The 22,402-nt window shown below is 43.1% G+C and overlaps 1 protein-coding gene across 1 annotated transcript in view; it reads left to right on the plus strand.

Moving 5' to 3' along the window:
• Positions 1-6,451: 6,451 nt before the first annotated feature.
• NSMCE4A (NSE4 homolog A, SMC5-SMC6 complex component) overlaps positions 6,452-22,402 on the plus strand; it is a 115,080-nt gene continuing 99,129 nt past the window's right edge. The window contains exons 1-3 of the mRNA XM_069239193.1: positions 6,452-7,279; positions 16,580-16,660; positions 20,483-20,613. Coding sequence (XP_069095294.1) covers positions 6,997-7,279; positions 16,580-16,660; positions 20,483-20,613 — 495 coding nt within the window. The 5' untranslated portion in view covers positions 6,452-6,996. The remainder of the gene's footprint in view (positions 7,280-16,579; positions 16,661-20,482; positions 20,614-22,402) is intronic.

Raw genomic sequence — 22,402 nt, forward strand, 5'->3', positions numbered from 1 at the left:
GTGTGTGTTGTAGCCTGAATCCAATCCATGTCTAGGGCAGAGTGACTGCTACATTTTGTGAATACTTTCCAGACAGCAATCACCCAGGAGGGGCCGGTTAGATCTGCATACTAATAGTCTTCCTGAGCTAGGAGAGAGGGAGGTGGGATGCAATTACATGTCAATAGATCGTGTCAATACCTCACACAATGGGCTGATTTACCCCCTACTGATGTCTGGAGCTAGGGCTGGGTTAAAAGCGGTTGTGTTACACTTGAAAGGGTTCCATTGAAGTCACCTCTTGAACAAAGACATTTTTGAGTATAAGTACAGTGGCCCTGACCCCATGATTGTAGAGCACTTTTAGAACTGGGACTGAACCTCTGGCAGAAGGACTGCCACACTGCACAAAAGGACTCATCTGGATTGCTCTTCTGCTATTGCCCCGCTGCCCACTACTTGCTGGGTGGCTTAAAAGACTTACTGGATTTCTATTCTGCTTGTTATCTTTCTGCCAGCTGCTCCTTGAGTCTGTTCTACAAGGACACTGTGGCGCTGCAACAAGAGATCGCCCTGAAGACCGCAGTTATGTTGTGCTTGTCGGCCTGCCTAGTGTCCCCCCACCCAAGTGTACTCCCAAGGCCCAGTGAGTGGTCAGTGTTGATGACCCTGCAACTATAGTCCCAGGTGAGCACTGTATAATGTTATTTGTGCCACTAGCACCTGGTGAGCCCTTTATGTTTTCACTTTGTGTGTGCCCTCACAGTGCGTGGTGAGCGATTTATTCTCTATTCTCCTCCAGTGTGTATCAAGCAACTGTACCGTCTATGGTGCTCCACGTTTGATCACCTGCGCCCGCTTCCTGCTGACTTAGGATCACATATGTGTGAACAGCTGCATTCCCAATAGCGAGGACTTTCCAACCTTGAGTTTTGTGGGAATGGACGCTGCAATGCCCCAGGAGGTTCTAACATCATGGCCAAGGCACCGTTCACACCACTTTAGTGATCCCCAGTGGGGTGGGTGCCTTCCCCAGCAGTGTGCAACCCCGCCACAGTGCGAGGAATCAGGCACTTGCCCCGCATACTGCTGAGAGCGAGAGTGCTGTTCTATTGCGTTGCGCCCCACCAGGCCCGTGAGGGCCCCTGCTGTCAACGGTGACCTCCTAGCTGGGGCGATTGCACCAGAGCTTGGAGGCTCAGATGCGCTCCCCGAACGCTGCAGAGAAGCTTTCCGGAATTTTCCCTGCAAACCTTGTGAAGCTCTGGCACCTATCCTGCACGTCTACGGGTACCTGCCCCTGGGGAATCTTGCCCGGGGGTGTCGTAGGGTGTGTGCTCACCCATACTGGCTTATATCTTGGGAGAAACTGGACCTTGTTGACAGGACTTGCTTTCTCCAGGCCCCATATTTACCATATCTGTGCTGATAGACCTGCAGGGATTTCTAGGTTCGAGGTTTGGAGCCTGATTACTGTATAAAGCTTAACAGGAGTACAGGTTCACTGCACCCTATGTGTAAGGGTGAAATTGGGTGATTTACCTGTTTTTTTCCTTATCTGTGGCATTCCTAGCACTAATATGTGGATTTTGTCATTTTTTACCATGCCTTGTTCAGGATTACGAATACTACAAAATGTGACTGCCTAGTATGCACAGTAATGTTGTTTCACGATGGTTGAAACCTAGAAAGCCTTTTCATCTTTTGCACTGATTGTGATGTGTGACCTTTTTCTATTTGACAAAGTAATTATTGACTTATGTCATTACTGGTCTAGTGATATATGTATAATATAGAATTATATTTTCATATTATCCTGTGTGCAGTCTAATTTTTGGTGTATTGATTGTGTCACTGTTGGGAGTTTGTTGCGCAAATGCTTTACACATGACTTCTGAGGATAAGCCTGACAGCTCCACACCAGCTACCAGTGTGTGAGTACAGGTTACCTTTTGTATATAACTTACTTGCCCTGACTAGAGTGGTGGGTTCTGCCTGGCTTAGCTGCATTCCCTGTTGTATAGCTATTTTAGCCATATTTTAGACACATTATTTTAGCAAACTAGGCCTGCCGCTTGCACTTTAGCCCAGTTACATTTTATTCAGCATCACTTTATTTTTCTAGCATTAGCCACATTGTGTTGTTTTATTTTCGCTATCTAGCCTAGGAAAGCAGTATGTTCTTAGCATTTCATTCATTTCACTTTGTGGTTTCCTCAAGGCTGCAGTCAGATAGGGCTGCCGGCAAAAGTGGTACGCTGTGTCTCCGACATTCACATAAACAGACACATCCTTACTTGGGGACACTTCTCATAACATCAGCTGTTTTATTATAAAAACACTTGTCTGTCCCTTACACGTTAGAGGGAGGTTCCAGCCAGATGACCATGACTGCATGTTGATTGCTGAAAGTCTTTGCTACAGCTGCTTGCTTAGACTGCCGAATCCCTGGCCTACATGGGGACGGTGTCTTTCTAGACAACAGCCTTTCTTGCTCAGGTATGAGGAATGATGTCTTCCCAGTGGGGAAACCTGAAGGGCAGATTAGGGCTTATCATGCTATGATGTACCATAGCTTAGGTAGGAAATATACATATATTAGTCCTAGTGTCAGTATGGTGGGACTGTTTTAGTGTTTCACTCTTTTTGCCACAATTTTGCTTCTAGTGTGTGTTATCATTCTAGGTACTGCAATACATGCCATTTTTATCGAAGATGCAGTTACTTCAATAAACCTTATTGAATTATACTCTGTTTCTGTTTGTCTTTGCCTGTGTGAGACTAATGTAACTGAGAGAAAGGGATGAGATCTGATCGACCACGATTCCCCTGAGGAGTCCTCTCTGTCACGCACCCGGTTGCCACAGTCACCCCTGCTCTGGGGTGGAGATGATGCACTGCTAGTTGGCCTGAAAACCCGGATTGGATCGACAGGTGTCACATGGCGTGAGATTGTACTCAGTACCTCACAATTCAGGTATTTCTACCACCCAAATCCAGTAGTCTCATTAGAATAATGAGAACCTATGCGACAACCCTAACCAACCTGGAACCCCATTTCTAACATGGAGGCACATTTTTTTATTCCACTGCGACATAGTGATCACAAAAAGCTTCCTTTGTTGCTAGGTGTAACCTCTTATGTGTCTGGAACTGGCCAGTGCCTGCTCTGATGTGGCACCAATGAGAATCTTGCTTCTATTCAGCATCAACCAATGACATGCTTGTAACACGTGTTAGAGAGCAAACATTATTATTAAAAATGTGTAATTAAAATTAAATTATTAATGTGTACTAAAAAGGTCTAAACAGAGAAACGTGTGTTAGAAAAATAAACATGCAGCTTTAAAAGTGATTGCCATAGTGTCAGCCAGTTCAATCTTAATGTGAAATAAAAAGTGACTGTGAAAATGTATTTTTTGATTAATCATAATTACATGTACTGACAAACTGTATAGATTCATACAATTACAAAGGATGAAAAATAAACAGCAGAGGGAAGAAATAGAAATGAAAAAGATGAGAAGCAGGTATTTTCATGATTTAAGAAATTTTTATAACTTGAGAAAGCCTACGTGTAGATATACTAAACAAAATTAATTTTGAGTTGTCTCATTAATGAATTAATGTAGTATTCATTTGTAATAGCACATATAGCCTTCAGAGGAAGGATTGCTAGAGAGCAAACATTATTAATAAAAATGTGTAACTAAAATGAAATTATTAATGTGTTCTAAAAAAGCATAAACAGATAAATGTGTGTTAGAAAAATAAACGTGCAGCTTTCAAAGTGATTGTCATGGTGTCAGCCATCTTGAGATTAATCTGAAATAAAAAGTGACTGTGAAAATGTATTTTGATTAACCATAGTTACATGTACTGTCAAAAGAATATTAATAATATGTACTACAAAACTAATGGTTTGAAAATTACTAGAAATGTTTTATTCTTCGTGTTTAGCATTAGTTAAAAGGCCCACGTTTTAGTATTTTTCCAGAAGCACGAGACATCCTGTGTGACTTGCACAGTGGGCATTTCTGTCCTGTTCTTGTTTCACTTGTTGTATTTCTTTGGGGTAATTGTTGCAACCTTTAACAATAAGCTTTAGGTTTTTCAAAGCAATGTTAGCTAAATGTTGTGTTCTGCTATCTTTTAAAAAATGTAATATTTGTACAGAAATTGCCATCCGGAGAGGAGCGTGAACATGACCCGATCTTGGAAGGAACAAAGAGGAGATACAACTGAAGCACAGATTAAAGTTTGTTGGCCGCACAATAATCCATGTCATAGTCTTGTCCCAAAGAGGCTTAGCTGGTAACTTTTGGGACTTTAATAAAGCAATGTTTTAGGTGATGCAAGTCTCTTTAGAGATTCCTTTTAGTTTCATTCAGAGTCAGATTTGATTCTGTTTAGTTTCTGTTCAGTTCTGTTATTTAGCTCTTGTCTGTGATTCAAACAGTTCAGTTACTTTAGGCCCAAAATTACTGAACTGCTTTCCCTTTCATGTTCCTCATGCTGTATGAAGACCTGCAGTCCCTGCACTCTGCTGATGAAGAATGTGCAAGCTGCTGTCTCATTTAGGAGAGGTATAATTAATGTGCATGCATTTTTCTTTTGCAGGTTTTCCCTTTAGAAAATCCAATTGCATGTTTTGGTTAGCGCCATGGCTAGATGTTTTCCAAATTAATTTTTTTTCTTATTTTATTTTTGCATAAAGCCCACACAGGTTTTTCAAATTAGAGTTTGACAGTTACGATGTGAGATTCAACAATTAATTTAAATGTTTATTAATTGTTTGTTTTATAATTCAAATGTACTTTAATGTATTCTGTTTCTATTCTTCAAATAATTCTGTTGTTCTGCATAATTCTTTTGGAGAGTTTAATGGTAACTGCTTTTACTAAACTGAGAGTCTTTAGATGTTTTGGAGAGCCTGAATTGTTTCTGTATTGCTATCATTTGGTTTTGCGCATCATTTACATGACCTTAGCATTCTCAATTTAAGGGCAATAAATGTTTAAACTTTATTAAATTGGTGTGGTGATTCATGAAAACATAGGTCATGGTATGTTTAGTTTTACTGACTCATTATTGTGTGTTTTGATTGTTTGATGGCTATTGATTCTCATTGTTTAAATGGATGATCTCATACTCCTGTCTGAGTCAAAAGATTTGAAGCGACCTCTGAGGGTAGTAGATGTCACTGCCCTATTACGTGTCAACTTAGCTTAAATTAGGAGGTCACCCGCCCACACAAGTGTGCATACTGTTCAGCGCATGAGACACCACTCGAGGCAATAACGTCTTTGATTGATACTTAGGCCCTCATTAAGACCCTGGCAGTCTTTTGACTGCCAGAGTTAATGTGGCAGTATCACTGCCAACAGGCTGGTTGTGTCTACCGCCACATTATGAGTGTGGCGGGTTGGCCGCTGCCACCCCGCCACATCCCCACTCATACTGCCATGGCGGTATGAACCGCTGGGCTGGAGATGTGCATCTCCGAACCGGCAGTCCACAGAAGACCACCGGCGGCATAATGAGCTGGCCTACCGCCATGGTTTCCGCGGCGGTAGCACCGCCACAAAAACCATGGCGGTAGGGCTACCGGTGACAGGGAATTCCATCCCTGACATCGGTAGTTGGCTCCCCCACCCCCTCAGAAAGCACCTGCCCTCCACCCCCTCAATTCACAGCACCCCCAACCCTCTCCCTACATACATGCACACACACACACCCACACGCACCACGCATACACCCATTCACCTCCACTTCAATACACGCATCCACTCACACTCACCCTTACATGCATTCACTCACACATACTCACACACATTCACTCACACTTATCCATACATGCATTCACTCACACATACTCACACGCATTCACTCACACTCATCCATACACGCATTCACTCACACATACTTACACGCATTCAGGCATGCATCCACACTAACATGCTCACACGCATACACACTGACATGCATACACGCACTCACTGTAACATTCATACACGCATTCACTCACATGCATATAACCATGCATACACCACACAAAAAACTCATTGAGATGTACTCAAATACTGGTTAGGTTGCAAGCTGTGTGAAGCACAGGCTTTGAGTATATGTTTTAATTCACACCTTTCCTTGATTACAAAAGGCAGTCCACTTGGAAAGTATTCCTAATTAAGTTTCTGGCCCTTTTAGGGCCTCTCCCTTCTCTTACCACCTTTTGTATCCCACTTACAGCACTGCGTACAGTACTGGTATTGTTGATATCTTATCGCAGCTATTTTAGAGTGCTGTCATTTCTCAAACGGTTTTGCAACATTTTTCTGATCCAGAGAACTTTTCTTGACTAACTTTTCTTCTCGTAGTTATCTAAGTCATTTGTAAGCTAGGCGAGGGTTTAGGCTTATTTTTAGAGGCGTGCGGTCTTGCTGTTTTTACTTTGACCTATCAGGGTAGCTTCCGGTTTGAGTTTACTTTTCTGTCAGTGGCGGCAGCTCTGCAGAATAGAGAAGGCTCCTTGCGCGTCGGGGAGGCCTGGGGGAGATTCTGCAAAGTGTCCACGGCGATGTGTGAGGCTGCTTCGGGAAACCTATCTCAAATGCTAAGAAGAAGGCTGTGACTCAGGAGAAAAACTCAGTGCAGAAAGGCGCAGGAACGCCGCAGGAGTCCATAGGAATTTGGGGGAAGATGCTGGGGGAGTTCCCGGTGAAGTAAGATAAATATCGGGGGTACTGGGGGTATCGACGAGGCAGGGGAGCGGAGGAGGCGCAAGTGCATCCGGGAACGAGACTCGAGGTTTCGAGAAACTTGGGCTTAAACTGAGGAATTTGGCCCCATGAGGCTGGGAAAGAGAGACTTGGTACCTATGTCCGGGAAATAGTTGTTCTGGGGTGTTACTGAAGAAGAGTGAGGAGAGAAGAGCAAATAAGACTGTGAAGTCCACGGAGGAACTTGTTGGGGTCTCGTACCAATGAAGAAGGCCCACACACTTTAAGAAATCCAACAATGGCGGAGTCTCATACTCCCCGAAGATCGGGGTTCAGGGGTGGTTCCCATGGAGGGTCAAGGCACACTCCGGGCCCTCTGCCATCACCCGGAACCCCAAGCCTCTCCCGCTCCCCAGCCCCCACACCTTCCCCTCGTACATCAATGCTTGTGGGCTCGCCTGCACCATCTGATGAGCAAGAGGAGGTCTTGAACTCGGGCGCCAGCAATGGAGCTGAAGGGGATGACACTAGTCGCAGGCAGATTCGGCATCAGTACCGTGAGCTCATCAACAGTGTTCAACGTAAGTATGGTACTTGCAGTCATCTGACTACGAGTCTTACTCGGGGTGCAACAAACATCCAATCTAACGCGAGCCTTGTATTCGTGAGATTAATACCAGCTATTTTAAAACCGCATGCGGGCTAAATCCCATACTTCCTAGCAGGGGTGCAACCATAATTGGCTTGATGCTGGAGTGAGTAATGGGGCTAGTCTACTGTGTTTACACAGAGGTAATCACCACTCAACCTCAGTGGGTCTCTCGCCTCTGTAAAACGTGATCTCGTGTCTCTGGCATCAAGCTTGAGCTTCAAAATCCCCTTTACTGACAGCCATTCAAAAGAGTTGAGATATCTATACTCTGACTCAGCAGAAGGTGCATTAATGCACAGGACTGTAGTTACCAGTTTAGGGTTGGCATAGGGGAATAGAAGACAGTGTGGGCACCAGCTGATTGCAGAAGTGGATCTGGGTGAGGAACACAAGGTCCAGAGTTTGCGCAGTCAAGATGCATTTCAAATGAACCTTTGGAATGTGTCTTTCTTTAAGTTGGAACTGGGTTCCCTTTTTTTCAGTGCTTCCAACTGCCATTCACAGAGATAGTAAGAAGGCCCAAATGGTAAACCACTCCAGGGCAGAGCGGTCTGGGGTAGACCATGCTGCTGTGGCAGAAAACGTTAGTAGCCTCATTGCCAGGTGTGGTTAATGCATAGTGCCATGCTGCTCCACTCTACCAGCCTACTAAATGATCACCAAGGTTAAGAGGCACACACAGCGTTCTGTGAGGTGGACTGTGAGAGGTCAGTACCAAGCAGCCTTCAACAAGGGGCATTAAAATATTACACCCCACTTATGTCCCTACTGTAGTGCACGTGTCCTGCCCTACCTAAAATGAGCTACATAACAAGCAAGAGGTAGAGGAGCACAGTGATGGACTGCTCATCTCTGCTGCCTGTTTACAGGCTGTTAGAATAACTGTGTGGCATGACAGGCAGCAAGGAATATTTTACTTAGATGCTGCCTGCTGGACCAGCTTTTTAAAATTCCTGCCTAAACTATTATGTGCTACCCACCATCAACCACTAAAACAAACTAATTGCCCAGACCCCCATTTGCCAATATCACTATGCGCATTCTTACCTTTTAGCAAGTTTTGGGAATTTTTAGAAGCAAAACTACAAGTACTCCCCTTGAGAACGCAAGATGATGATGGTAAAAAAATTATGGACTGCCTTTATGGAACTGAATCATTGCAACACCATTAAAGGAAAAAGAGGGAAAAAAAGTCCCACCTCCCCCGCCCCTTTTTGTATTTATATAGCGCTTGCTACCGCTTGTCATGGGTAATATGTGCTATATAAGTTCAACTGCCCTTTTAGTCCAATGGGCGTTGCACTCCTGCTTCCTAGTCATGGCTTGTAATTGGAATAAAGAACTGTGTGGGAGGTGGGGAAGGGGAAGAGTGTCCCTGAAAGGGTTGTGACAAACATGTGAAAGGGGCTTGGTCCACGCAATTAGGGTGTGGCCTAAATCATGAAAACTAGAATAGTATGCTGAAGCAGTGTTCTGTGAGCAAGGTGGCAATCCTAGCTGCAGGGCCTTGGATCAGCTACTAATGGCTAAGCCACACAAATGAAATGCACACTTTTAATGTAAAAACATGAGAACTACGCATAGCCAGACAGGAGACACAAATTAACATTTATAAAACAATAGTGGTGTAGGTAATGTTTCATGGACCCTAGTGCAAGGAACGAATTTGCCCTCCTGGCTGCTGTTTGAACTGCAAAATAAATTAATATTCAGGGATCACTAGGCCCCGCACATCTATGGGGCCCTAGTGTCACTGCACCAGCTAAACCAATAGAAGCTGTGTTCCTGTTTCCGACAAGTGGTGTGGGCGAGGAAAAGGTGGAGGAAAGAATACTGAAGACTGCAGAGGTTAAATGGCTGCAGCCTGACAGCTTTTTTAAAGTGACTTTGAAGAAAATGTATTTTTTTCCACTGGTGCCAAAACTGTCGAATTTGCAAACATGGGCCCTTTATGTAGCTGTTTTTCTCTCATTGAGGCCACTTTTATTTTGCCACATCGCCTATTTTCTGTCCCAGTCTGACCCTGCCCACACTCTAATCTCATACTTCAAAAATAAAGGACAAAGCATCAACATTTGATTTAATTAAAGAGGGCTAATGTTAGGCTTAGGCTCAAAATGGGTCTAAACAGATACTCTGTCTCACTTAGCCTCCCTTTTGTGCGTTATCACCTATGAGATTATCTTCAAATAGATGACTTCATGATATGCCCTGTACAAAAACCTCTCGTATTTGTTTTAAAAGCCTATAATTTTGTTCCGTTTATAGTAAAGGAGGCCAAATATAGGATACACTGGCTTGCCTCTTACTTCACTAATATCGTTGACATAATGGCAGGAACACAAATGTTTCCCAGTGCATGTTTACAATTTTTCACTTTTAATATATGCCTCTCAATTCCTTGATGTAATGTGGCACAGTAAGGAAGCTTTATGTTAAAAAAAAAAAAAAAAAAATAAAAAACACTTTAAAAAAAATAAAAAATAAAAAAATTTGGGAACATTTTATCATAGTCGATCATGATGTTTGTTGCACGGTTTATATTTGTTCAGATCATCAGCACAGCAGACACTGAGTACACATAGTCCCTGAAGGATGCAAAGACATGCACACAGAAGGCAAGGGGGGAGTGAGTGGTGGGGGGGTCACAGAGAAGCTTACCCAAGTATGTATTGCCTTAAATTCCCATATTTACTTGATATAATCTACAAATGCTTTTAATAGCACAAGTGCTGTGCTGTACAGTGTGCTTGGTGGGGGGTGCATGACACACTCCAAGTTTGCTAACACGCCTTAGAGCGTGGTTAAATTTGTGGGTTTGACATTCACAGCTCCACATCATCCTTAAGGCTAAATCACAACCGCATTTGTGATCCGTAACATTGGGCTGTTAGGAGAATGAAAAGTCACGACAAAAAGAGGAAATGCATGCTCGTGAAAGATTTACATAAATTAGGGCAGTCCTGGCCAAATACCACCCGTGAATCTCCTTATTCTGATGAGGTGTCTGTCTAGGGGATTATTCCGGTCCAATTTCGAACACCAACATCAAAGGAAAGGTTGGGTGCACAGGAAATCACAGCAGGGTAGTTGCAAGCGGGTCTAAAATCACTCTGCCCACGGAGCTCGAATCAAGCACAAAAGGGAAGGAGAAGAAGGCCAGGATGCATATAAAAAGAGATTCCAGTTTTATGATCGAAGTGTTACAAGTGACTCGGCTAGTGATGCCTGAGCCATATTTTTTAGGCCTGCCTTACCGTGACATAAAAACAGCCCTATAGGGACCTGTTTCAGTGCCCCTTTTTAAGGTCGAACCTGCAATAGCATGTGCTAGCGCATGCACTCTCTTGCGAGACGCTGTTGTATTCAATGAATGGCTTTCAGCCTGCCCATGCCTACCATTTGTTGGTTGCAGTATCAGTCATTTTTTCTGCTTTCTAATTGGCCAGTGGCAGCCTACAATCACTTCAGTTCGTGACTGTGGAGCAGGGATGAAGCACAGATTAATCAAACGTAATCCATGCCTCTCTTCTGCTCCAGACAAGGTTAAGGTACTATTTCTTCTCTGTGCGCCCCCATCTCTATTTCAGTATCCTAGAAACATTGTAAAGACATCACAGTTCGTGCCAAACTTATTCGTACAGGTCTTTCAATCGTTTTGTTAGTAAATGTGTAGTGGAACAGCAATTTCGCCTAAACGCAGTTGAAATTAGGTAAAGAGGTTATATAAAACGATAAACATTTCTCGTTCACAGCCAGACACAAATGCTCTGCAACTATGTTGCAAAGTGTGTTTGCCTTGACACTTGTCCTGCGCTATCAGCTGCACAGTTATAGCCGGTTACATGAAAACAACCCACGCCTTGTGTTCAAATATCGTCACACTGCCACAGACTGCAATGCGAGGAACTATCGTCAGGTTGAAATTTCATTAGTAATTAGAGCACTGCTTTCTGTTCAAGGCAGGCCATTTTTAAACTTCATTTTACTGCGTTCATAATTGTACGGTTTGTATTTTATTTTATTGCATTTTAGTGGCATGCTTCTGCGTTTCAGTGAATGATATCTCATCCCTGCCGCCCCTCACTGAAGCCGGCGCTGTGCTGTGTGGAGTCTGTTGTGGGCTTCAGAGATCCCTCCCTCGACCCACACTGAGCCCTCAGCCTCCCTGCTTCCTCGTCTTTATAAACACTACATTTATAAACAGACGGGTGTCACTGCTCCGGGTGCTCCCCACCCGTTGTGAGCTCACTAAACACATATTTCACAATAGAAGGCCTCTGCGGCCGGTCGTTACCCCATTTGCCCCTTTTTTGTACATTTGAAGCATTTACAGGAGAGCAAGGCTGCCATTTGAGCACTGCACAACTAATGCAATCTTTAAGGTTTGTTACTGGAATATACTTGTCAGAATAAATAAATGTGAGTGTCTTTGCTGTTGCACCAGGAGACACGTTTTCATCTTCTTTCTTTTTATCTGTGACGTATGTTACCTTCGGGTGAAGTTAGCGCCTAACAACTTATTGCCACAAGCAGTCATCAAGCGCGTGTGTGTGTGTATATATATATATGCCTCGGGAGTGTGGGGAGTGCCATTGTGTGTGCTAGTGCGCCTGTGAGGATACAATACTGACTCAGGGGGCCTGGTTCTGGACATGAGTGCCAAATCTGCATTGCGGAAAATAATCTTTATTTTTCATCAAAACACAGTTTATATAATTTTCTTAGAATACTAAACTGGGGAGGCGAACAGCCATCGAAAATTAGGGTTAAGGCGCTGCGTGAGGAGAAGGTCATGTTATAAAGTCAGCCATTAAGAACACTTTTGTATCTTCTCGCATACTTCTCCTTGTGCACAGACTCTGGCTGTAAGAAGGGAGTCTATAAAACCTGCATTAAATAATAATGGCCTTCTGTGGCCCTCAGACTTCCTTGGTGGGTGTGTGCGTCTCTCTACTCCACTCACTGTCACTGGGTCTTAGATGGCCCTTTGGGGGCATCGGTTTCCCAGCCTCCTCTGCGACTGCTCCATGGATTGTCTCCTCTTAGCCATGACTGTGATGCATGCTTGCACCTTTTGAGTCTGCCACATTCAGTGGATCTTGTGTGTGCCCAGTTTGTGATTATGAGTGGTTGTTTGTACCTGTGATTATAACGTGCCGCTGCTGTCCATGCCGCGGGACTGCAAACACTGGGCAGACCAATTGAGTACCATTAAAATTGCATAATAACACCTGTTACTTACAGTGCTTGGGAGTGTAGTATGAAGCTTGTTTGGCAGGTTAAGCTCCCTCAGTCAGTATCTGACCACTATAGCCCATCTATTCTCTAGACCGTTTCCAGCTCCATTAATGCACCTGCACTCATGTTACTCCTCCATGATTGTCGTGTCTTTTTTTTTTTTGGGGGGGGGGGGGGGGAATTGTTAGTCAGCCAACAACTCTGATGGTGGGGCGGTGAAAATTGTATTCTTTTGTAATTAGCATGGCAGATTTAAATTAGGATGCTAAATGGCAACATTTGCAATTTTTGCTGCAATGGAGGTGCTTTAGCCATATGCAGGGCCACTGGAATTACATGGCAGGAGAGGACTATATTATGCGGCAGGGTTGACCAATATATCTGGCAAGAAAAGTCCAATTATGCATTTACAACGCCAATAGCTCTAACTCTTCTAAATGCAAGACCCATTGCATTGCAAATGCTTGTTTAAAACTGCTGATGTTCAGCACCAGCAGTACCCGGCCCATTTAAAGCCCTATTCATAGGGCCCCTTACCACATTCAGTACTGTAGAACTCGCTTGATGTGCAAGCAGTTCCATTCAATCAAATGAGCAAGTGTTCAATAAGATGGCAGCATGTGATTCCCAATTATCTACCAATTCAAACACACTCCCTTGTGGACTGGTTACCCAACGTGAACACATTCAGTGCAGCTGACGTTGTATCCTAAAATCCAGCACCACACAAATATCCAACACCACACTCCCATGCACCCACCAAAGGCCATACAAATTGTAAGCTGTCGCTTTCCAGCATACAAAGGTAAACCAAATTGAATACTTGGAAGCTCCAGTACACTGTCAACCAATCCTAATGAAATGTAATTAGTTTTAGGCTCAAAGGTCATACATTTGGCACAGATACGAACTGCCAGGCCCAATTTTCTCTGTATTAATGTTGATTAGAGGCATCAGCAATGATGTTTATTCAGCTGGGCTAGTTATCTGCTGACTGTTAAGTTTTAGTAGTGAAGTAAAGCTTTGCTAAATCTATCCGATATAAAAAAAAAAATGTTTTTTTAATTATCTTTCATGAGGCGTCCCACCCACGCTATCTGCCTTATAAATATGCACACAAAAGGTGATGGGAGGATGCTTCCAATAAGTCTCACACTTTTTTTTTTTGCCACATTCACCACATAACTAAAGTCATATTGCTGGCTTAAGTTGATGGGAACAACGAAACCTGCTTTAAGCTCCCCAGTTCTGTACATTTCCTAGCTAGTCTCTCCAGCTTACTTCCCACCTACCCTTGCCCACTGCCACAGAAGCAAAGGCCACCCTACTGCTAGTATTTTGCTCTCAATTTAATATGTCCTTCCTCCCTACATCTGCACTTACACTTCTACTTATGCACCCACTGGCCAGCATACTGACTATTAAACATGCAATAGTACTTTCCTGCATGCTCTCCACAACAGTTCCTTAGGCCAGCACACTGGCACTGTTTTGTCACTCTGCACCAGTGCTTAATTTGTGATAGAATAAGTGCTGGTGCCCAAAGCCATGCTCAGAAGCCCGCAGCTGGTGCTATTAAATGTCAGAGACCTGAATGCCAAGGCTGCATAGTCCTGAATTTACCCCAGCTGTCTTTAAACCAATGCCAGACACTCCCTTCCATTGTATCTCTCTCTTGCTAGTTCCTTATTTTTCCCTGTGTGGCGTCTTTTCTGTCTTTCTCTTCTTCCATCTTTCCCCTATGCGACTTCCTCTCAAGCTCTCGGGAAACGTCTGAAGAAGGAAAAAAGGTACTGGTACGCACCACCAGCTCAAATTAAACACTGCTCAGCAAAATACCCAATTCCCTCTACCCTTCTTAAAGGCCAGGCTCCCCAATTACATATAAACCACAGCGCCGAATGCCACGTTGCTCATAACTCAACACTTCTACACCTTTCCTTCCTTCCCAGCCCTTCCACTTTCCCTACTGACATCAGTAGGCCCATCATCACATGGGCTTGCAGCTGCATGTTTTATCTCCTGCACATGGTCTAACAGTTTAGGCTACTAGAGGTGATGGTAGGAATGCTTTCAATAAGACTAACCACTGGCAATCACTCGGGGTAGCATTCCAGCTCATCATCACTTTGGACACCAGGCTAACTCAGTTTGAACCCAGTCGTATGCAAATCAGTCTTGACCTTTCTCTATTATGAATATTCATGCATATCAGACTTGACCCTGCCCTAATATGAACATTCAGCCCAAACTGCCAGGCCCAGTCTTTCATGAACCGGAACACAAGCAACCCAAGACCGTTGTCACCCTGGTTGTGGCTCTTCCGTTGGGTGTAGCTTGGTACCAGTGGCATAGTGAGAAAGAAACCCACGTCTGGGCATACCCTTGGTCACTGAGAGTGTTGCATCAAACACACAAAAGATGTTCAGAGTAATGCTCGCAGTAAGTTTAACTAAGGGCAATTGCTCAGGGGAGCATTCCAACCCATCATTCATACGCACACCATGCCACATTAGTAACAGATTATGTTACACAAACTCTTACTTCAGAGCCTTCAGGAGCAGCCTGGTAACGTAAGCTCCGACAACTCACAGATTAGGTCATGGTTATTCAAGACAGTCCAGAATACTGCAGCAATGCACCAAAGCACTATAAGGTCCACTCAGCGGTAGACACAGGATTGCTATACACATCAGTAATTTAATGAGATTTCAGGACATGGATGTTGGCATCTATTGCCCCGTACATTGTCCTTAAACAGCAGTGAAAAAATACACAACTAATATGTTCTGATTCTTGTTGATAACACATACAACCTCATAGTCAGAGGACTTATTCAGCCTGTGTCCTTCCACCTCTGTAAGCATGATACAATTAATCACGCCATCACACTTTAGTCTTTATTTTTTTTATTTTTTATCCATAGATGTTCTCTGGTAGCACTTTCATTTATTACAATTCGAAAGGTACAGGCATCATTCTACTGCTTTGTCTATTCCACAAACGGCAGGGATCTGTCCTTTGTGCTTACTTACTATTTTAGCCAGAGACTGGCTCGCTACTTTGAGTTTATTTTATTAGAAAGACAAGATCAGCATAGATGGAGCATCTTAAAGAGGCAGTTCAATGCCATGGCGTAGTAGAGTCAAGGTCAGCAAAGGCGTAGCCATGGGTGGTGGACTTGCAAGGGGTCATAGCAGTGGCCTTTACATGAAAGGTCAGTTCTCTAGACTTGGGGCCTCATTACGAGTTTTGTGGCTGGACCGACTGACCGGCATGGTGGCGGTCTTTCGAACGGTGCCAGACTGATGGTCTCAAGACCACTGTGTTACGAGTTCCCCACAGGGCTGGCATGACTGACAGGGGAGGCAGGGGACAGTATTATGCAGCAGATACCGGCCATGCATCCCTACTTGTCGGCACTACTGATTGACTGTGTCCACGCCCCACCTTGTCCTTGGGACACAGTGCGCCCCTGAACACCAAATTATTGGGGGGGGGCCTACATTGGTCCCCTGCCTCACCTTCCATGGGGCCGTATCCTCTTGGGGCCCCCTATTTTAAGCCTCTTACCTTCCTGACCATGGCAGTGGGATCACCATTGAAAGCTTGGCGGTCCTGCAGGTCGTGATGGCCAAGGTGGTTCCAATCCCGAGATCCCAGTCCCCACCTCACTGACTGTGGCGGTGCTGACGGTCTGCCGACGGTCTGCCGACGGTCTGCCAACGGTCTTCTGGTGGTCAGACCTCCAAACTTGTAATCCAGTGGTCCACATACCTCCAAACTCGTAATGAGGCCCTAAGTATTGTTTCCTCTGAAGTTCCAGTTGCAGGGCGGTAAATGTGCATGTGCACGTGCACGCACTGAGCCTCACATTGGCTGTATTACTCTATGTTCTCTCTTCACCTCTTCTGTCATGTGTGACCAGTAATTTAATATGTGCATGCTTTCCTTTATTTCTGGCACTTTTCAAATTTGTTTTTTGCAGAGAATCGAGAGGACATACTAAGTTCACGGAGTAACAAGCTGACAGAAGCCCTTCAAGAATGTAACAAACTCTTTACAGGCGGTAAGTTTATCTCTTCTCAGGTAAGACTGTGTTGATAGCTATTCCTAGGGAATGTCGATCCCATACTTTCACTTTGTCAATGGGTAAACATGTGTGCGTTATTTGTGTATAAGACACAAGTCCCTTTTATATTACCAAAGGCCCACAGCACCTTGTATCCCCTTATAAACATGACCCTTAATAATTTACTTGCACTGTGTAATCCCAAGGGATGTGAAATAATGACATCCAGCCTTGCCTTTTCTGCAGACTAGAAGTCACCCGGATCCTCAATAGATAGCAAACTCAAGGCCACAAGCCTTTATAGTGTGCTCACCATATTTTGAGGTATGGATGGGATCATGAGTATTTTATGATGGTCTGGCATTTTTCCACCACTTCATAGTAGCAAAAGATGTGTGTAATCTGTGACCTATATTTGAAGATTACCATTTACCAAATTCTCAATTGATTGTTCACTTAACCTTGAATAATAACATATGTTATTACGGTTCAGTTCAAATGTGATGTTACTGAGAATTCTTTACTGATTTTTTTTTATTTATTTATTTATTTTTATATAGTTATAGCTGTAGAACTGTGAGTGTATGTAACTAGAGCTGAGGAAAGGGATAGTAACAAGACTGGAAATGGCACAGGACCTACATGTTATATTAGTTTAGACTATGATGACTGTGTCTGATATGTTAGATATGTGAATCACAGATTACGACACCAGAAATGTTATCAGTGCCACAGAATGATTAAAGCTTTTCCTTGTTTTTAACCAGACATCGTTCAAGGTACCAAGCTCAAAGCAGAATCTTAGTCTCATTCATGTTGAAAACCAGGAGCTGATCAGTGAGCGTGCTGCTTTTAATTCAAAGCTAGCTTTCGTTGAAAGCTCTGTGATAATATTTAATTCGATTTAAATGCATTGTTTGATTAAAATCATAAGAATCCATCAAAAACATATCTAAGTAAGACTGTACAGGTATAATATAATGACTGAAAGCTAAAATGTACCTACATAACTGAAATAGTACTGAGTTTGTTTTGTACTACATACAACCTAGCGTACTACAAATGTAATGCACATAGTTGATAATTTAATTGTGCGGACATATAAATATCAATTGTAATATGAAGAATATACAATCCTAACATTTGATCTAGAGCTGTGCTACTCCATAACAGAAACAAACAATAATTAGCCACGACAGAGATAAGGCTACTGAAACAAAAGTAAAAGAAAGTTAAGGGTTGGATACTGCTCAAAATGAGCAATTGTTGTGAACGCTATTGAGTTGTTTAATGTAGAAGTTTAAAAACGTAATAACTATATAATCACTAAAGGTGTGGGGAAGTAGGAACTGAGGGTAGGACTGGGTTAGTATTACCTCAGTAGGCGGTGTCAGTTAGGTCGTTTTAGGTTCTAAAGCGGGGAAGGCATGGTTGGAAAATGTCCAAACAAGGGGGTGCTATGTTATCCTACAGGGGGAGGGGGGAGTTCCCTTATGGACTAGGTGGTCTCACACACATAATAGTGTCTTGCTTCATCATTTGACCACCTAGCCCCACCCAAGTAAGATGATACTACTTGGGCGGTCTCAACCTCTTGGTTAAAAGAACCAGAGGGAGTGCTGAAATTAGACTGACTGGATAATTACAGAGATCCAGAAGGGGTGAAAATGAAATTACCAAGCATGTCACCAGTTGCTACTGCTAGTTTTAATGGGGGTGCATGCTGGTAAGGCTAAGAACAGGGGGGAGAGGCTCATTCGAGGATAATGTCTCTTGGAGTCTAAAAAGGAATACGTATGACCAACATGTTTCTGCCCTCACAAAGTGCTCGTAGGTCAGGGGCATTCGTCAGGGTCGGAGCACACGCAGTAAGTGAAGTGCTCAAAGTGAATAATGTATGGCCTACCTAAACAAGTAGTTCACGGTGTGGTAGGTCTATAGTAGCTGATAGATAGGAAACCCCCCCTCCCCCCGGCACTAGCCAGACCAGAGGCAAATTGCCCCCAACTCCGGGGTAAGTCACGATTGCATGTGTGTGTGAGTGCTTTTTTCCATACACTATCACCTATTGCTGTGTTGTGTGCAGTGGTTTGCCACTTTTTCACCCTTAATAATCTGTGGTTTATCTATCAGCTACTATAGACCTACCACACCGTGAACTACTTGTTTAGGTAGGCCATACATTATTCACTTTGAGCACTTCACTTACTGCGTGTGCTCCGACCCTGACGAATGCCCCTGACCTACCAGCACTTTGTGAGGGCAGAAACATGTTGGTCATACGTATTCCTTTTTAGACTCCAAGAGACATTATCCTCGAATGAGCCTCTCCCCCCTGTTCTTAGCCTTACCAGCATGCACCCCCATTAAAACTAGCAGTAGCAACTGATGACATGCTTGGTAATTTTATTTTCACCCCTTCTGGATCTCTGTAATTATCCAGTCAGTCTAATTTCAGCACTCCCTCTGGTTCTTTTAACCAAGAGGTTGAGTCCGCCCAAGTAGTATCATCTTACTTGGGTGGGGCTAGGTGGTCAAATGATGAAGCAAGACACTATTATGTGTGTGAGACCACCTAGTCCATAAGGGAACTCCCCCCTCCCCCTGTAGGATAACATAGCACCACCTTGTTTGGACATTTTCCAACCATGCCTTCCCCGCTTTAGAACCTAAAACAACCTAACTGACACCGCCTACTGAGGTAATACTAACCCAGTCCTACCCTCAGTTCCTACTACCCCACACCTTTAGTGATTACATAGATTTCTCTTGGGAGGTGGTGTGGGTTAGCAACACTCCCAGTGCTCTCCTTTTGTGTGTTATGAAAACGTAATAACGCCATCATTAAGTTCCATTTCAGCCCAGGGACACTGTTCTCGATATAGGCCATGACAGACAGAAAAATAGGCCTAAGTAAACTAATTCCTCTAGTTGCAGATAATCAAATAGGTGAATGAAATAAGTGAAGCATCTTCTGTGTAGAAATCACACCTAAGACAGCAGGTGCAGGACAACATTAGTTAGTTCTGTTGCAGATTAAAGTCTTCAAAGGTGATGGGAGGAAGCTAAAGTCAAGAAAAGTCTTTGAATTTTATTTTTTTTCATTAAAGGGGAAATCTAAATTATTTTCGGTGTTTGAACAACTGAAGATGACAAGCATAAACTACATTTTCCTGTACGAAAAAAGAATGATAATTGGTCTCAATAGACAAAAAACGATTCTATCATTTAGTAAACTTTTAAGTGCACTGCAGTCCAAATCAGACCAGGCTGAAGTATGCTTGAGTCCGGTGCCAGGTACGCTTTCATTATGTCACCACTTTTCCCTTATTTTCGGAACCAATCGCAGTGTCTTTGAGGTATGGTTGTTTTTTCGTTGCTGCTAATTGATAGTGGTGCTGTTTTTCTATCAGGATCCCTTTTTTCCACTGCCAGTCTTTACAGAGAAGCATTTTTTCTTTTTGGTAACTTATTTATTCTCAATAAATATGCTGTCATATTTTTGCGTTTGTCATCCTCTTTACCAGCTCCACACGTTGCAGAAAAAGAATTATTCACTACATCCTTAGTCAGCAAACTTATTTAGCACATGTGCTCACTGTAGCTGATCATTTGGCCGGTAGAGAAAATGGCATCAAATAAGATTAGCTATTTAGCCTCAAAATCCTTCTTAAAGGAACATCTCCTTTACAGAGCTGGGTTTCTATTTCAAATCTGTTCTACCATAAGTGCGCAAATCCCTCCTCATTCTTAACTCTCCCGTAAATCTCCTGTGTGTTTATGTGCATATTGAGAATTCAGTGTTCTTTCTTCCTTCAGTATCTCAGGCCAGAGAGGCAGCCCTTGATGCTCAATTCCTGGTGTTGGCAACAAACCTTGGGAAAGAAAAAGCCAACCAGTTACATTCAGATATGACAGTTTTTGACCCAACAGCGTTTGCTGAAGATCTGGTAAGTATAAAGTTTTGTTTTGGGCTCCTTCATTGAGCCAGCATGCTGTGTTTTGTTTGTGTTTTAATTTGGTAACTACTAGAAATACAATCTGAACATGCACACGGTTGATGCACATGTACAAATACTTCAATAAAAAAAACAACTAAAAAACATCAGTTCCATAGTAAAACATCAACTGTCCAGGATCTAGTGCTCACTATGTAGAAGTATGGGTGGTGGAAGTTATAAAACGTCTCATATGGTACTCCCATATTTCTTTACGCTCTTCACCTAGTGGTAATATCTTTCCTATAAAGCGTAGTATTTTTATCTTTATGGATTTACCGGAATTAGACCGGTCTCTGCTCTTTTAAATAATAATTTATTTTCTTGACAAAAACAGAACATATGAAGGTTACAGAACAATATGTGGCTTAGTAATGCCTCTAGCTATAGAGTGTATGCCACACTATACATTGTCTTTTGCCTCGTAAGTAAAAGGTGGTGTTGCTGCTCCACTGAATTTCACTAATGTTATGAACCTTGAAAAGATGAGTCTGCCCGCGCACGGCTAGAACTTGTGATCTGCAGATTACACAGACCCACGTACACTCCCCTTCTCTTATTTTTCTGCAGCTGTGCTCCGATGGGAAATAATGAACATGTACTAGCCTGCAAAGTATCGCCGAAGTGTTCCAAAATTAGAATAACAGTAGACTTTTGTTGGGGCTTAGGAGCCACTAGTGCTCAGATGTTCCTGTTAAAAAGGGGCTATGGTGCACCTTGCTTCTTTGTATATTCAAGGAGCGCTCCCACCCCCTTTAAATGTTGGTGCCAATGCCTTCAAGGTAGTTCTTCTACAAACTATGCAGAGATTGAGACTCTTTGCACATCCACCCTGTTACTGAGAGAAGCGTGGGGGGAGGAGCCACAGAAAGCATAATTCAGGCCTAGAGTTGGACATTTGATGCCCTTCAGTTGAAGGGTGCTGAGATGGTGTAAAGATAAAGGGATTCAATAATTCAGTCTTCTGATGGCATATAAAGCAGCAAAAGCAGGTACACATTACTTGTTGTTTGTGAAACTTAATATATTTGATTAAAATAATAAAAAATGATTACTGATTACCATAGTCCAGCCATGTTAATGGAAGAATAATAGCACACTTTCCTTGGAGGATAGCAGCATGTAGGCTCAGTAGAAAATAGTCAACAAACAAACTGCTCCTACCCAAACTCGATATACACACTGGAACCTGGCCTATGGGTGAGATTCTGTTTACTTCTTTCACAAGAGAACAAAGATGTGAGTAGGCAGCATACGACTGCCTGTTTTAATATATCTGCTAGTGAAAGGTACGTACGTATCAGGGGCTGAAATCTGGCAGAATAGAAAGTCGAAGTCCTTTGATGGAGGAAGAAGGAGGGTCTTCAGAGAAACAGTAGCTTTTGTCTCTGGTGAGGCAAAAGCGCAGGAACTCCTGAAACGTTGTGAGGAGAACAGGTGCAAGGAATCTTACATCTTTCAGTGATTTACTTCAGGCATCATTGGGGCAAGTCATGTTGGCATGCTTTCCAGAAAATTCTGATGCAAGCCTGTTCAGTGGAGTAGTTTCTATGTTAATGAGCGTTATAAGTTGATTATTAATAGTATTGTATTTTATCATTTACTATGCTTCTTACCTCTAAAGAAAGTACAAAACCCTCTGATTCCACTAGGGTCTTCAGAAACAGTAATGGGAACGTAATCTCCATTATATTCACCTTAATGCCGTGACAGTACTTCATAGTAATCTAATCATCATTTC

The sequence above is a fragment of the Pleurodeles waltl genome, chromosome 6 (assembly GCF_031143425.1).
Source record: "Pleurodeles waltl isolate 20211129_DDA chromosome 6, aPleWal1.hap1.20221129, whole genome shotgun sequence".
NCBI lineage: Eukaryota > Metazoa > Chordata > Amphibia > Caudata > Salamandridae > Pleurodeles > Pleurodeles waltl.